The 15,046-nt window shown below is 37.3% G+C and overlaps 1 protein-coding gene across 1 annotated transcript in view; it reads left to right on the top strand.

The window, feature by feature from the left end:
• Positions 1 to 15,046, top strand: part of LOC139716293 (adhesion G-protein coupled receptor G7-like) — a 59,660-nt gene that overhangs the window by 28,986 nt on the left and 15,628 nt on the right. Inside the window, exons 6-11 of the mRNA XM_071627857.1 lie at positions 8,503 to 8,616; positions 9,583 to 9,705; positions 10,212 to 10,469; positions 11,071 to 11,177; positions 12,731 to 12,971; positions 14,579 to 14,692. Coding sequence (XP_071483958.1) covers positions 8,503 to 8,616; positions 9,583 to 9,705; positions 10,212 to 10,469; positions 11,071 to 11,177; positions 12,731 to 12,971; positions 14,579 to 14,692 — 957 coding nt within the window. The remainder of the gene's footprint in view (positions 1 to 8,502; positions 8,617 to 9,582; positions 9,706 to 10,211; positions 10,470 to 11,070; positions 11,178 to 12,730; positions 12,972 to 14,578; positions 14,693 to 15,046) is intronic.

Here is a 15,046-nt window from a genome sequence, read left to right as displayed (position 1 = left end):
CAACAATGACTTCGAGGCCATAAGGATGAACAATTGCTATGTGGTAAAGCAAACATGAAAACGCTAGAACTTTTTGAGTCAAAATCAGTTGAACAGTTTGAGGTGAAGACATCGTTATTCTAATATTTGAGTCAGTCGTTACGACCAATATTTCAATCCGGTGAAAACATTTGAACTCCAAAATCCATGACTTTGTGAATAGAAATCCCCAATTTTGATAAAACTTAAATTATACCCTCGTGTTCGCTTGGTGGTACTAAAACGTATGTAACCATAGAATTACACATAAACAACAAAATCTATATTTTCTTGATGAACAGCTAAATTGTATTCTTGTATGTGGGAGTTAACGTTATTGATTTTGACTATTTCCATTAAGTCCAGATTCGATATTTCAGTACCGATATCATTAAGAATAGATATGAATTCTAAATTGTAAAAGTATATGTAGCGTTGTAAGAACTTGATAATGAGTAGAAAACTATTTAATACCTTTACATTTGATATTGCATGTAAACGGGTTTTGCTTCATTGTATAGGACATCTCTCGTTCTTACCAAACATCAAATGTAATTCATATGAACTGAGCATAAAATTTGGTTTGTATTAAGATCCACGACTACTCACTGTTCATTTTGAATTTTTTTTTGTAAGTGTGCTTGTTCTAACCACACATCAACCAGCGTTCCTCTGTCAGGTAAAAGTCCAGGCCATCGTAGCTTTTACGTTAGAATTTGTACTTTCCAATCTGAATTTCAAGACACATCACAACTGGACATCGGAAAATCGTAGTTCAATGCATCATCCTGTGACAATAGTCTGATACAATCTCGTTACTCCAAACTCTTACCGCAGAAGTTGACGAATGTGTCTCGAACCCGTGTCTGAATGGTGGTACCTGTAATGAACTAATAAACGGATTTTCATGCGACTGCTCAGCAGGGTGGACAGGGGAGAACTGTGGAACAGGTAATGTGAATTGATATCTTCATCAAGTATCAGTCAAGTATTCGCTGTCCAAAAATGTTATCGATGATATCTTAATGATTTCTTGATTTAACAGACATTAGGAAAATTTGCAATTTTCATGCATGTATCATGTTCAGTCCTTGCGCAGATGAACCCAACTGCCCCATTCTTATTTATAAATTAACTTTAAACTATTTCCAAATCATTTTCTATTTGAATGTTATAATATAAGTCAAATGAGATGTACGAGACCAAGAAAGAATGATAGAAATCGAACCTAAAAACAGAAAGTTACAGAATACATGGATTATAATAGTTCACTCTACAATCCTAAATCTCGCACTAACTCAACCATCAACCACAATGGAGGAAGTCTTGATGTTATTACCTCACAAATATCTATTCGATCTGTGCACATATCTTCAATGAATTTTCTTTTTTTTAATGCGAAATTCGTATAAATTATTATAGTCTTGTAAGTACCTTGCAACAATAACCTCGAGGACTGAAGGGTTCGCAATTGCTATGTGGTAGATCAAACACGTAAATGCTGAAACGTTTTGTGTAAAAATCAATTGAATAGTTTGAAGCAAATGAAGACATCGCCTTTTCTGGTGATATTTGAATCAGTCGTTGCGACCAGTATTCCAATGCGGTGCCAAAAATAATAACATTACAATCATGCACGCATGCAGCCAGATTTTGTTTGATTTTAGGATATCTCTAATTTTTTCCAAACATCAACGCACACATCCCTGTAATCCATGCAAAAAAAAAAAAAAAAAAACTAAGGCCGAGGTAGTGTGTCAATAAAACCACGATTAAATCGATATTCTTTAAATCGTACTTTCGTGAATATGTACCATTTACTCATCGGAAAGCAACGTTGAATGTAAAAAAGTGTGATTAAACGTAGGAATTGAATACAAATCCATGACGTTGTGTCCGCTTCTCTTCGCAGCAATAGACGAATGTGCCTCGAACCCGTGTCTAAATGGTGGGACCTGCGTTGACCAAATCAATGGGTTCTCGTGCAACTGGTCTACAAACTGGACGGGAGATAACTGTGGAATAGGTGATCTGAGTGACTTTTATCATCCAACATTCTTGATATCTGTGCTTGGGGAGCTTACTATGACTGTTCTTTTACTGTTTAACACCGTGGACTAAGAATCCCCCCCCCCCATTTTGAGCTTTCATAGTTTTCATATAATACTCGCCAATGAATGTACATCGTGACAGCTGTCAGTGTTATTACTAATGACCGAGATTTCCTTTTTCCCCTAAAGATATCTACGGATGTTTCTCCAAGCCATGTTTGAATGCGGGTATATGTCGGGACCTTCTCGATGGCTTTGAGTGCGAATGTCCCTCGGGATATGAAGGAAAACTGTGTTAAAGAGGTAACTCTTCCTGTGTAAAACGTCTGAAGATTTGTCAAGATTCATGAATCAGGAATGGTTTCAAGCTTAAAAAATGAATTTTATTTTAAGGCACTTTCTCTCTTGCCCCCTCCTTTTCCCATTTCCATTCGTTCCTGCAAGACTGTAGTACTATTCGTAATTTTTTTTTTCTGGCATTTATTAACATCATTTATCTTTTGTGCTGTTTTTTTTTTCATGACCTCGTTCTGTATATTCAGATTTTTTTAATGGAATCATGTTGTATCTCCATTCAGCATCATTGATTTTTCTCACAAAGGTGTACTTTTGGTGCGTAAACCAAGTAAAGAGCTCCTTGTCAAAATGTTAATACTCTGCTAAATTTGTGTTGGTATCAAAAGTTAATGTGAACTATTTTTCTTTCTTTTCGGAACATGCTGTTTTACTTGAAACATCCGACATTCATGAATGCGTTACTTTCGTGCATGATTTAAATCTGAATTTCTCCATTTTGAATGATATATCTGTTGAAGTCTACGCATGTCCTTAATGATTTTTTCACTTGTTTCGTTCCGACAACTGCGGCACTAAAATTTCTCTTCCGAGTCAAAATGGCCGCCCCCTGTGAGCCTGTCGACGCGTCTACGTCGTCTGCTCTGCCGAAACTTTTAAGATGCGTTATTATGCATGTAACATCGATGAAGTTTGAAAATTTCACGGCTATGACAAACCTAAGATAGACGAAACCTATTTTGTGTGCCAAAGAGTGGATCAAATTGAGTGGAAGAGACCGTGAAATCGCAGACCAGAACGAAGTGATTCAGCTGCTCAGGGGGACAGACTGCAACCTACATAGGATAATTTACAGGTTAGTTTACGTGCGTACAGTCGTAGCAGTCGACACTGCAGTGCAGTCTCTCTTTAATAGTCATATGCGTAATGTTAATTACCATGATGTCTTAGATATCTTGAATTTCACCTTGGCATGGCATAGCGCCGTTATAATGTAGCCTAGATGTAATTTTACATGTTGTTCTATGTACAGCCCAGGTTAGATTGATGTAGCTATCAGTGATATTGTTTTGTAAAAATCTTGACACACAGGACTGGAGCTGGATTGAAAAAGGTCTAAACTGCATGTAAATTTATATTTTCATAATCATGGCCATGGAGTATTAATATCAAAAATCCATCTTGTCTCTCTCACCCCGAAATTGGCGAATCCCCCCTCAAAACACACATTTAGCATCTCATTAAATTAACTTATTAATATTTGATATAAATAGGTCTAAAAAAACAACAACAATGACAATGACATAATTTCAACAATTAAACTCCCTAAAGACCCGGTACCATTATGTTGCGCCAAATTATAAAGCAGTGGGTGGTGGTGATAGTGAAAGGACAAGGATTACTAGTATTAATGATGATAAGGCAGTTGTATTCATAATTATGATACTAGTCGAAATTGATATTGTGATCAGGTGCTGAAAGCTGAAGATGTAATTTAAAATCAGTAATTGCACTGCAACTACAAGTTGAAGTAGTTGATGATGACAATGATCATGAGTTGTTCATGATTAATTTGCTATGGTAAATCTGATACCTGGCGTAGTACTAGGGCCTATTGGTAATTACAAGATTCAAATATTGGCAGTCAATAGTCTACCGTACATTTATTGAGTATAATGTTCAACCCCTTCCCCTAGCGTTTAGCCTTTTTTCCCCTCTAACAAAATCCAACGGCTAATCATTGCTATTCATTTCTCCATTGTATTAAATAGGATTCCATGAAACGTGCTACAAGAGATAGATAGCAAACGCCTGAATCTTGCTATGAAACGAAAGCTGAAGGAGGAGCCTGGTCCGTCAGCAGGAGCATCTGTTTCCTCCCCTAAGACGCTCTCATCAAGATCAAGATTTTCTTCTGGAAGCTCTTCAGGTTCTGCTGTGTTGCCTGTAAAATGCATCATTTGCAACAGAGTCAACCTGCTTATTACTTGCCAAGGGAAATAGGTCAATATGATTAATATTGAAGCATGAAAACATTGTCATGTTACTATAAGTTGTCCATGATAACATGGAGCAATATATATACACCACTGAAACATTCACACACATACACAAAGAACTTCAGTGCAAAGTTCAGAAACAACAGAATGTACTGTATATGCACCAATGTTTTGGTCAATGTGATTAATATTCAAGAGTTGACATCTTACCAAAGTTGTGCATGATAAAATGTCTTTGTAATACAGATTGTTTCCTGTATTTTGAATGCCAATGTTTATGCAACATGTTTTGACTCCTTGCCTCAGTATGTGATTGTTCGCCCTGTAGCAAACATTTCTGCCCACTATTATGATTTGATTAGGGTTGAATTATTCTAAGAACAAAGATGTTTTCCTAAGTGTGTTTTTTTTTTCATAAAACTGAATGACTACAATTAAAATTTGTTTCTCCCACACTGGAAAAAAAAAATGTAACTATTATTAATACTGAAACAGAATGTTCATGTAGAAAGGTCAGTACAATGTAGGTGTGAGTACAAAATCAGTTTGCTAAAACTAATACAAGCCAAATGAAAATTGTGCATAAGTTGAGTCAGGTTTGCACAGATCCTCTGATATTGGAAGTTAATTGCAATGTTATCATAATTTTTGATGCCAAACCTGTTTTATTCTCTCCAAGATTTTCAGGTACACATTGCCTCCAATACAGAATCCAACAGTTTTCACTCATGAATGGGTAAACTATAATTTTACCTTTATTTTATATATTGGCATTTTTCAAAACTTTTACACCCTTTCAAGGATATTTGGACCATGGAATGTTCCAGGAAATTTATTAAAACTAGAAAATTTGACTGATTATCATTTTGAGCTATCTTACATGAAAAGAGGTAGTGTCCCACCATGTTGTAACCTAATGATAGCAATGAAAACTTCAGGAAATTTTATGAAGATTAAATTTTCTAAAGTACTGTATAATATTTCATGAACAACATGATTGCTATGTGATCTAAATATATTAAAGCTTCTTAAGAAGAAGAAGAAAAGAAAAACATGTTTACTGATAAACAATATGATCTGTTTGATAATAATGTCTCATGTGTGTAAATGAGTTTTTATGTGTGGGTGTGAGTGTATGTAATACAAACATGTCAGTGTTTTTATGCACCTGTGTATGTGTAATGCACTGATCAATACATGTATTATATCATTGTGTGTGTTAATGTTTATGATAATCTTTTTTATGATGCTGATGTGATAAATGGCCAAGGCATGTAGAACAATATTTTAATACACTTGGGTATATTGAATCTTCATAACTATGTGTGTGCGTATGTGTGTGTGCATGTGAGTGCGTGTACGTGTGTGTGTGTGTGTGTGTGTGTGTGTGTATAATACAATAAGATTCTCCCACATGCACGCGGACACTCACACAAACAAACGCACTGATTTTTTGTCCTTTTTTTTGCCTTGAATGATTAGTCATTTGATTAATAACATGTCTTTGAACAGAATATAAGGCATTTGCCTTGACCTCTGACAGTCAGTCAGTGCTCGCTCTCATGGTCTCGAACCACTTTGCTCTTGTCCTCCTTTACATAGGCAGCATCAGGAAAAGCTGAAACATAAAATATAATGCAACTATTAAACCAAAACTTCACTTTTTTCTAGGTATATGGCTAAAAGCAGTGCTTTCCAAATGTGTATATGTATTTCAGCTTAGAAACACTATGGGAACTAACTGCGGCTAGCAGCCCCATACGCATACATGTACTGGTAACTGCGGCCAGCAGCCCCATATGCATAGCGTCATGGGGCTGTGAACTGTAGCATAAAGGATCGTGACGAAGTAATATCGCGGACAAATATCAACTTAAAATCGGTGAAAATTCTTCAATTTGAAGACTTAATAATAAATTTGAAGTATTGATAACAGAGTTCGTGCAAGGTTTGCTTCTGCAAATAGTTCCTTTCTGTCCAAATTGATGACTAAATGTGACTCGGTCGAGAGGAAACTGGGAGAGCTACACTGAATTGACGGCCAGCGCATGCGCACACAGACCATCTTATCCAGTCAATGAATTCGAAATTTGTGCGCAGTGATGTGTGCGCCTGCGCTGACCGTCAATTTAGCGTAGCTCTCCCAGATTCCTCTCGACCTAGTCATATTAAAGGACAAGTTCACCTTCATAAACATAAGGACTGAGAGAATGTAGCAATATTAGTAGAACACATCATTGAAAGTTTGAGGAAAATCAGACAATCCGTTCAAAAGTTATGAATTTTTGAAGTTTTTGTGCAGTCACCGCTGGATGAGAAGACTACTGCAGTGTATGATGTGACATGCGTACAACAATATAAGGAAAATATAAAGAGAATTTCACAAAATTTCATCTTTTGAAAAAAGTACACATTCCCTTGACTCGTTACTGACATATGTAATGGGTAATATTATTCCCCTGGCCTTTAGAAAGAGGCAAATCAATTGCTTTTTTATTATGCGAAAAAAGTGAAAATACGTCGAATTTTCTTTATATTTTCTTTATACTGTTGTACGCACATGACATTACAAGCTGTAGTAATCTCCTCATCCAGCGGTTCCAACACAAAAATTTGAAAAATTCATAACTTTTGCATCGATTGTCCAATTTTCCTCAAACTTTCACTGATGTGTTCTTCTAATATTGCTGCATTCCCTCAATCCTTATGTCTATGAAGGTGAACTTGTCCTTTAAGTCATCAATTCGAACAGAAAATGACTATTTGTAGAACCAAACCTTGCACGAACCCTGTTGTCAATACTTCAACCTTATTTGTAAGTCTTCAAATTGAAGAATTTTCTTTTGATTAAAGGTTGACATTTGTTCGCAATACTACCCTGTCATGATCCTAAATGCTACAATCCGCAGCCCCATTACGATATGTGTATTGGGCTGCTGGTCGCAGTTTATAAAATATGGATTTTTGCAAAAACTACAGGATATTTCGAGGAGAACTTTTTACAGTATATTTAGGATGTACAAAACATCACATTTCCGCATTCAAAAAGTAGTGCCAGTGTTGCTGGAACGAAACCCATTTTCTAAGCCTCTTTTTTAGCTTCACCCCGTGGCCTACAGCGAGAGATAACATTAATGAGGCGGTTTTTTTTTTCTCGCGATGATTACAAACCATGCCCTATTTTGTTATTGCGGGGGTTTTTTTTCTAAGAAGAAGACACATCAATATGCGCATGGAAGTATAGTGAATGGGATCATTGTTGCAGTGTATAGACAGAAAACACTCTGTTTGTGGGCTCTGATCCATAATTTTCCTAATATTTATGGAAATATGCCTTTTTATGCCTCCGCTACGAAGTGTCACCAGAGGCATTATGTTTTCGGTTTGTCCGTCCTTCCGTCCTTCCCTCCGTCCGTCCGTAATCAAGTTTGTGGACAGCGCAACTTAAAAACCGCTTGAGATATCCTAATGAAACTTGGCATGTATATGCTTGAGTGGACGAAATCGTGCCTATCAACTTTTGGGTGCACATGCTCGAGGCAAAACGTCAAAGGTCAAGGTCAAATGCTCAAAATGTCACTATCTATGGGATACCTGAAGGTATTCACTTGAAACGTAGTGTAGGACCTTTACATGTAATACCAATACAAATGAAGATTCTCTCTAGACAGAGATTTGGGTCATGAGGTCAAAGTTCAAAGGTCAAAGGTCAAGTGAAAACGTTAGAATTTCTCTTTTTCCTCCATATCTCGGAAATGGTTCAGGATATCTTCATTGAACTTAATATATATGTATGTACTGACTGGCAGTGATTATCTAGGGAATTTTTTGGTCTTGGGGTCAAAGGCCAAGGTTAGCTCTTCCAAATTTCACTTTTCCCTCATACTTACGCCATGAATTTAAGGCAGATCACAGACTAGTTCTGAAATATTTTTCACGCTCTAGCTATAATACGCGAATATCTTAATGAAGTTATTTAGTGTTTTTGCATAGTATGTGGAAATTTCATACATATTGCTATTTACATATGCTATATACCATATAACATATTCAAAGCGAAGTTAATGTTGCGGAATCAACAGGTAAAGCTGATATTATTATGTAGAAAAAAATTCTTTCCATTTTAATTGTTATTTCAGACATTGATGAATGCATGTCGGAACTCTGTCTCAACGGTGGGAGCTGTGAGAATCTCCACGACAATTTCTCCTGCAACTGTTCTCGGGGCTGGTCCGGAGAACGATGCCAAACAGGTATTACAGCTTGAATGAAAACACTTGGGGGGGGGGGGGGGGGAATCCGCAATGAGTAAAGAACAAGAACTCGATTATCGCACAGAAGGCAAACGATCCTCACTTGTGCTGATTTATATTTTGACCATCCTTTCATGTACTATAATAATGCAAAGAAAATTAAATTCTTTTCTGAGTAGCCTTGTTTGAACATTGATGCCTTTAATATCAAATTGTCACACAAATCTGACAAGAATGTGACCTAAGAAGGGATCAACTTTATATTCGAAGTAATGTATCGATGTCATACACTTGAATTAATTGTCTGCAGGTTTCTGTTATCAATAGTCGGTAAGTAAAGATTGCACTCATGCTGTGGATAAAGAAGTAAGCTAAATGAATCAATATTCAGATAGATATGCAGACGAAAATGGCGGGGCGTTTTTTATGCTTGTGTTCTTAAAGCGTCAACAAAGTAACACTTAAGTTATCACCTATTCTTCCTTTGTTCCTGGCGAAAAAAAAAAAATCTGTTGTGGCTTAGTGAATGGAACTTCACGAGATCTGAATAGAACTTTCCGAGATCTTAATCGTGACTTTCCCGATTAGAGTACACTCGCAGCGGCACAATTAAAGGTCCTTAGAAAGGGCATGTCATCCTCATTGCCCACTCCTTCGGAGGGGATTTGAATCCGTCAGTATATTAGTTGCGTATTTCAAAGAATTCACTCTCTTGCCTTGTATCCACGTGAAATAGATCCAGACTCAAACTTGATCACTAGTCGTTCTTAAGTCGTTCGTAACTTTAAGAACAGCTTTATGAAACACCCCCAGATGCGGTTCAGTAGCTTATAACAGTTTGTCAGAAAAATATCTGACAAAGGCTTCATGAAATGCCCCAGTTCTTTAAAAGGAAATATACCAGCTAGCCACTGAGTTGCACCCGTCTTATATGTAGTTGCACATCGTCTTTGTCTCCCACTTCAGTGACTGGATTCTGCGCCTCCAACCCTTGCGCGAATGGTGCCACCTGCCTGCCATCCACCGACGAATGTATTTGCACCGGGTTGTTTGCTGGTGGAACGTGCACCATTCCGGTGGCCCGAGATGGTAAATCCCGGCCATATACTACATCATAATATTATATCAATGATGGTCTAGTCATACCGAGGTAGCCTCTTCAGTGCACCACTGTGTTTGCAGAAGTTCTTGTCCGTATCATGTACCACAGTATTGATAGGTATCCATTTATACACCAGGGCCCAAGAGGAGAATTTGAGTAAAATAGTCTTGCTCGAAGATGGGCTGAGAAAGTTCTTTACATGTTCCGATCGTTCTTTAGTTTTAAAGCTGAGATGGAGCAATCTACACATTGCTCTTCTGTGTCCTTGTTGTGACGATTAGCTAGTCATTATCAAGATATTTTGTAAACATATTTATAATACATATTCAATTCACAGTGCAGCTCTTCCCATCATCCTGCCCTGAAGAGAGAGAAGAGAGACATTTAAGCGTAATGACTTCAAAACCTTTACAACAGCATAGAATAGATACGTTCATTAGCTACCTTGAACAGATCTCGATATGATATTCCATCAAATCTGGTTGCATTACAGGAATCCCAAAGGTCACACAGCATCCTATTTCCAGTCCGGTCGACGACGTACATGTGCGAGTTGAGCTTCAGTGTTCTTTCGAAGGCGTTGTCCGCTTCCACTGGCAGAAGGGCTCGCTGGAGTTTCCAGATACAGCCGACAGAGAGTCGTTAGTGATTGAGCACGTAGCGCCGCAAGACCAGGGTTACTATCGATGCGTTGGCACAACTGCAGACGGGCAACGAGTCAAATCTGACCAAGCCCTTGTCAGGATAACTGGTAAAGAAAGAAACCATCATTTTAATGCAATGTCATCATTGTATCGACAGTCCCTACTTCCAACTATGAATGAAGAACAAATATTGAAACAGAGAAAAAGGATGAACCCTCACAACTTCCGTATCATCCGATGTAATAGAAAAACAAATATAAATCTAAACGCGTGAACCAAATAACTACCAAGTCTGGTGTTTGTGGGTTTTTGGTCTTATCGTGTGATTTTAGTAGCACTTTTAAATTAAATGACGTGATGATGATGATGATGATCCACCATAGCATTTGTATAGCGCCATGTATCTCTTGTAGAAACATTCAAAGACGCAAACTCCTCGAAGAGAGTTAGCAGTTGAATGCCTGGTGAAAAATGCGAGTCTTGAGTGAGGCTTTGAAGTGCTTCAGTTTATTGAGATGATAATATTTCTTGCATTCTAAGCGTTGAAATTGTTGAAATGATCGGTCATTGTATGAACGATTCAGAACTCGTAGCTATCATATCATAGAGTCTGCTTGTAACAAGCACACTGGCTTCCTTCATTACATATTTCAATACCTGCATGGTATCATATCCTTGATTCATTTCACATTTTTATCATCTTCACAGGCTTGATGACGTTTCCCATCACAATGAAACTCCTACGTATGTTTACGCCATCTCTCGTTGACCCGGAATCGGAAGATTATAAAAACATTGTTAGGAATCTCACGAGCGTAAGTGCAAATCACTTGATTTGACTTTGGAGATAACAGCCATTTTTACCACCTTCCTAAATTGACGAACCCATCAAACTTTTCTGACTTGAAGTACACCGTAGCTCGGTTGTCGTCGAGGACATAGGCATTATAATGATAACATTATGAGTAATGATGACGGTAACGATAGTAGTATTAAAAACAGTGATGATTTTAGTAGTAGTAATTATATGTAAAAGGGATGGTATAGTATTGGTTGAGATGACGATTGAGCTTGTAACTTTTTTGTGAGATACCAGGAAACCACTTATGAAATGTTACAGAACATACAATTCTAACAGGAATTTAAGGGAAAGTTTATTTGATGAAAACCGGTTTTGAAATGACTGAGATATCCAAAACAGAGCATAACAAAGCGATCCTAATAAAAGGTGGGACAGGATCACTTTCTTTTGAAAATCTCAGCCATTTCAAAACCAATTTTCATCAAATAAACTTTGAATCCCTCATAGAATTGTATGCTCTTTCATATTTGATGAGAGGTTTCTCATTATCTCACGAAAAATTTGGAAAAGTAAAGCCCCATCTGAACCAAAACTATACCATTCCTTTGAAAGTTAATGATAGGTGAGACTTGTGCTTTGTTTAATCAAATGTTTTTACAAAGATATAACATTTTAGATCCTTAATTTGAGATCCCAATTGTAGTTTCCAAAGTTGAGATAAATGTTTGTAGGTTGTCCATTCCTGAAATGTGGTCCAGCATATCATAATATATAAAGTATTGATTCCACCAAGAGTGGTACTTTCCATGGGAACAATAAGCCAATTGGTATTTGATGAACTAGGATTTTCATGAACACAGTACAATTAAACATATTGTGAAGTGATGTCATTATTTCAATTTCACGTCCTTGGTTTTCAAAAATATCACTATTCAGTAAAAACACGTGAAACATCAAAATTCCATACATATTTTCAAATTTGAGATGAAAATTCAGCAACTCTGAACATTTAAGCCAAGGTGATAATGGAGTATGATCACACTGCAATAACTTTTTTTTTTATTCATTTTATTATGTCCATGAATATATATCATGTGATATTATATCAATGACACATTATCAAGTAGGCCTACATTTTCATGTGCTTTGAGTTGATCCATAGAGAAAATGAAAAATATCATTAACAGAACAAAATTCCATGAGTATGACGCAAATAATGTCAAAGCCACGTCATCAAGACGTCTCTCTATCTCTCACTATCTTTCTCTCTTTCTTTCTTTCTTCCTTTTCACGCCCGAAGAGCAATATTCGTATTGACATACCGACGTTCAATACATTATGTATTGTCATGACATTCTCGAGATTCGTGCGACAGTCGAACGCTGCGCTAATCTGTTGGCTAGCTTTCCTTGCATTTGCAAAATGTGTATTGTGTATGCTAACTGTTGTATTGATGCGGTCTGTGTCGGGTTCGTCAAGCAATGACCGATCGGGAAAGAATATATCTCACTGAAACGGATATAAACATGTTGATGATTATGTTTTGACTGCTAAATATCCCCATAGGATTCCGTAAAGAGTGAACTGGAGCGAAAATTGGACATTGGGAGCACAGTTTTTCTCCATGTCAATAGACTGCACCGGCATAGTCATAGCGTCACTGCCGTGAATATGACCGTCTACATTGGAAACAGCTCCCTCTTGCTGCCGGCCAACGTCAGTAAGGCAGTGCATAACTGGCTGAGAGAAATGGCAAACTACACTTTGCTGGAGATAAATGTGACGTCGATCAACGTAAGAAGCACCGGTGAGTACCGTCACTACCGTGGTAGACAAGATGCAGTAAGGCCATGATAGGTATCCATAGAAGAATCCTCAGTGAATTCTAGAACGTTCCAGATAAGTTGACGTTAGGAATTCTGTCTCTATGTCAGTTTCCTCAGGTCAAATCGCTTCCTACATTTAAATTATGAATGCCCCTCTTCTTTACCATTTTCCTTATCTCTGGAATATACAGATAATGTCATCATCATTCTAAGGTTTCATGGTTGTAGCTTCTATTTGTAGAAAGTATATACCAATCAGCCATGTAATCAGAGTTTGAACTACTCTGGCTATTTCATTTATTCATGTATTTTATGTATAATTTTAACTCATTTTCACATTTTTTTTCTTTTCCTTGAGAATGCAGTGTCAAATGTTTACCAAACTTCGAAGTTATCATGCAGAGGGTGATGGAATTACAGTCGTACAAATGAGTACTGTGATACCCTGGAGCACCCCTATAGGCAATCTCTAAAAAGATGGTGAGGGAACAAATTTTAGGGCAAAATCTTATAAAGCTGTTATGTATTCATCTTCATCTTGAAATTACGTCTTTTTACCAGAATCCACAAATGGTATTGCTATAGGGAGATGGAATTAATGTGTGTACAAAAGGCCATCACGAACCCCTTGGATACCCCTCCCTATACCACCCCAAAGCCCTACTGTTATTGACAAACCTTTAAAAACATCTTCTCTAGGTATCTTACCCGAGCCAAGTGGCTCAATTAGTGCACGAGGTACTGCGTTCACTCACAGTTCGGTGTCCAGCATGCGTTGTCCGTCGTTCGTGAAAATTGTCACCTTTTATCTTCTACTTTAAAAGAGGGTGACTGGACTTTGTCCAAACTTAGCTGGAATCAAAAGTAGGGAGGAGTTATATTTTGTACCAATTATGATGGTGTTTCCAGGGGCCCCTATAGACAGTCCCCAATGAAAATTAGAAGGATGTTGCCCAAGAGGCCCAGCAGCAATCCCCGAATCTCAGAATTTTTGAAATACAGTGTATGTAGTTTGCCTCAGGCAAAGTGCTGATGCTCAGGCATGTGTCAGGTGAGCGCTGGACCCGCGCGGCTCTTGTTTCATAATTTTTCCATTTGTTTTAAACACAGACATGTGAAATGAAACTATGAATATGTTAGTTATGCAGGGTCGTTGTGATTATTAAACAAAACTCTAACATGACTAATTCCAGCTGTTATCACAACGACGCATAAACATGACTATCAGCGCAACATATTTAAAGTGATTTCGTGTTCCTTGAAGTTGATTTGATTTGCTTCGAAGTGTCCCATATATATGTAACTCTCCTTTAAACCGCAAAATTGTCATGACTTATCCTTTATCGTGACTGATAGTCACATGATAGTGATATTAGATACTATAAGAATAATAATGACAACTGGAAGAAGGATGGCACAAAAGATTGATTAATAACAAGTAAGACAGGGTGTGTACGGAGGAATTCGAGTCAACATCTTAGCCTCGAGAAATCAACGAAAGTGGAGACCAAAGGCGTAAAAAAGTAAAAATTGACCGATATAGTGATCAGCATATTGTAAAGTTGAAATATTATGTGTCCTTCAACAGAGGTTTGCTTACAGACATCCTGGCGCTCCGCGTATGGCACTGTGGTGTTTCCAGCCGGACCTATTCACTCATGGACCAGCTCGTCCGGAAAATGTCCCTGGTACACCATCAACGGTCAGTCAGGTCTTGAGATTTTTTGCATTGCTCTAGATTAATTTTCATTACATAGGTTACTTTTTTCTATTTTTGGTCAGGTATATAGCAAAGAATCTAACGAGACAGCAACTGCACAATATGACCGTTTTTTATCATAATTGCATGACTCGATGTTCATAGTTTTTAATAGTACTATCTTTAAAGGCATTATTATCATTATTATTATTCATGATCATTATCATATTTACTTCAATATGGAATGTTGTGCTGCTCATTTGTTTCACTGTGTAATATAAATACAAGCAGTCACTGTATATTGATACGATTCTGAAAGGATACTTTCCTTGAATACTACAAAATCATGGCAAATTG

The sequence above is a fragment of the Diadema antillarum genome, unplaced genomic scaffold, assembly GCF_040938485.1.
Source record: "Diadema antillarum isolate AM-2024a unplaced genomic scaffold, OU_Dant_1.0 scf00000063, whole genome shotgun sequence".
NCBI classification, from domain to species: domain Eukaryota; kingdom Metazoa; phylum Echinodermata; class Echinoidea; order Diadematoida; family Diadematidae; genus Diadema; species Diadema antillarum.
Note: the sequence above shows the minus strand (reverse complement) of the source record. Positions and strands in the feature narration are given on the sequence as shown.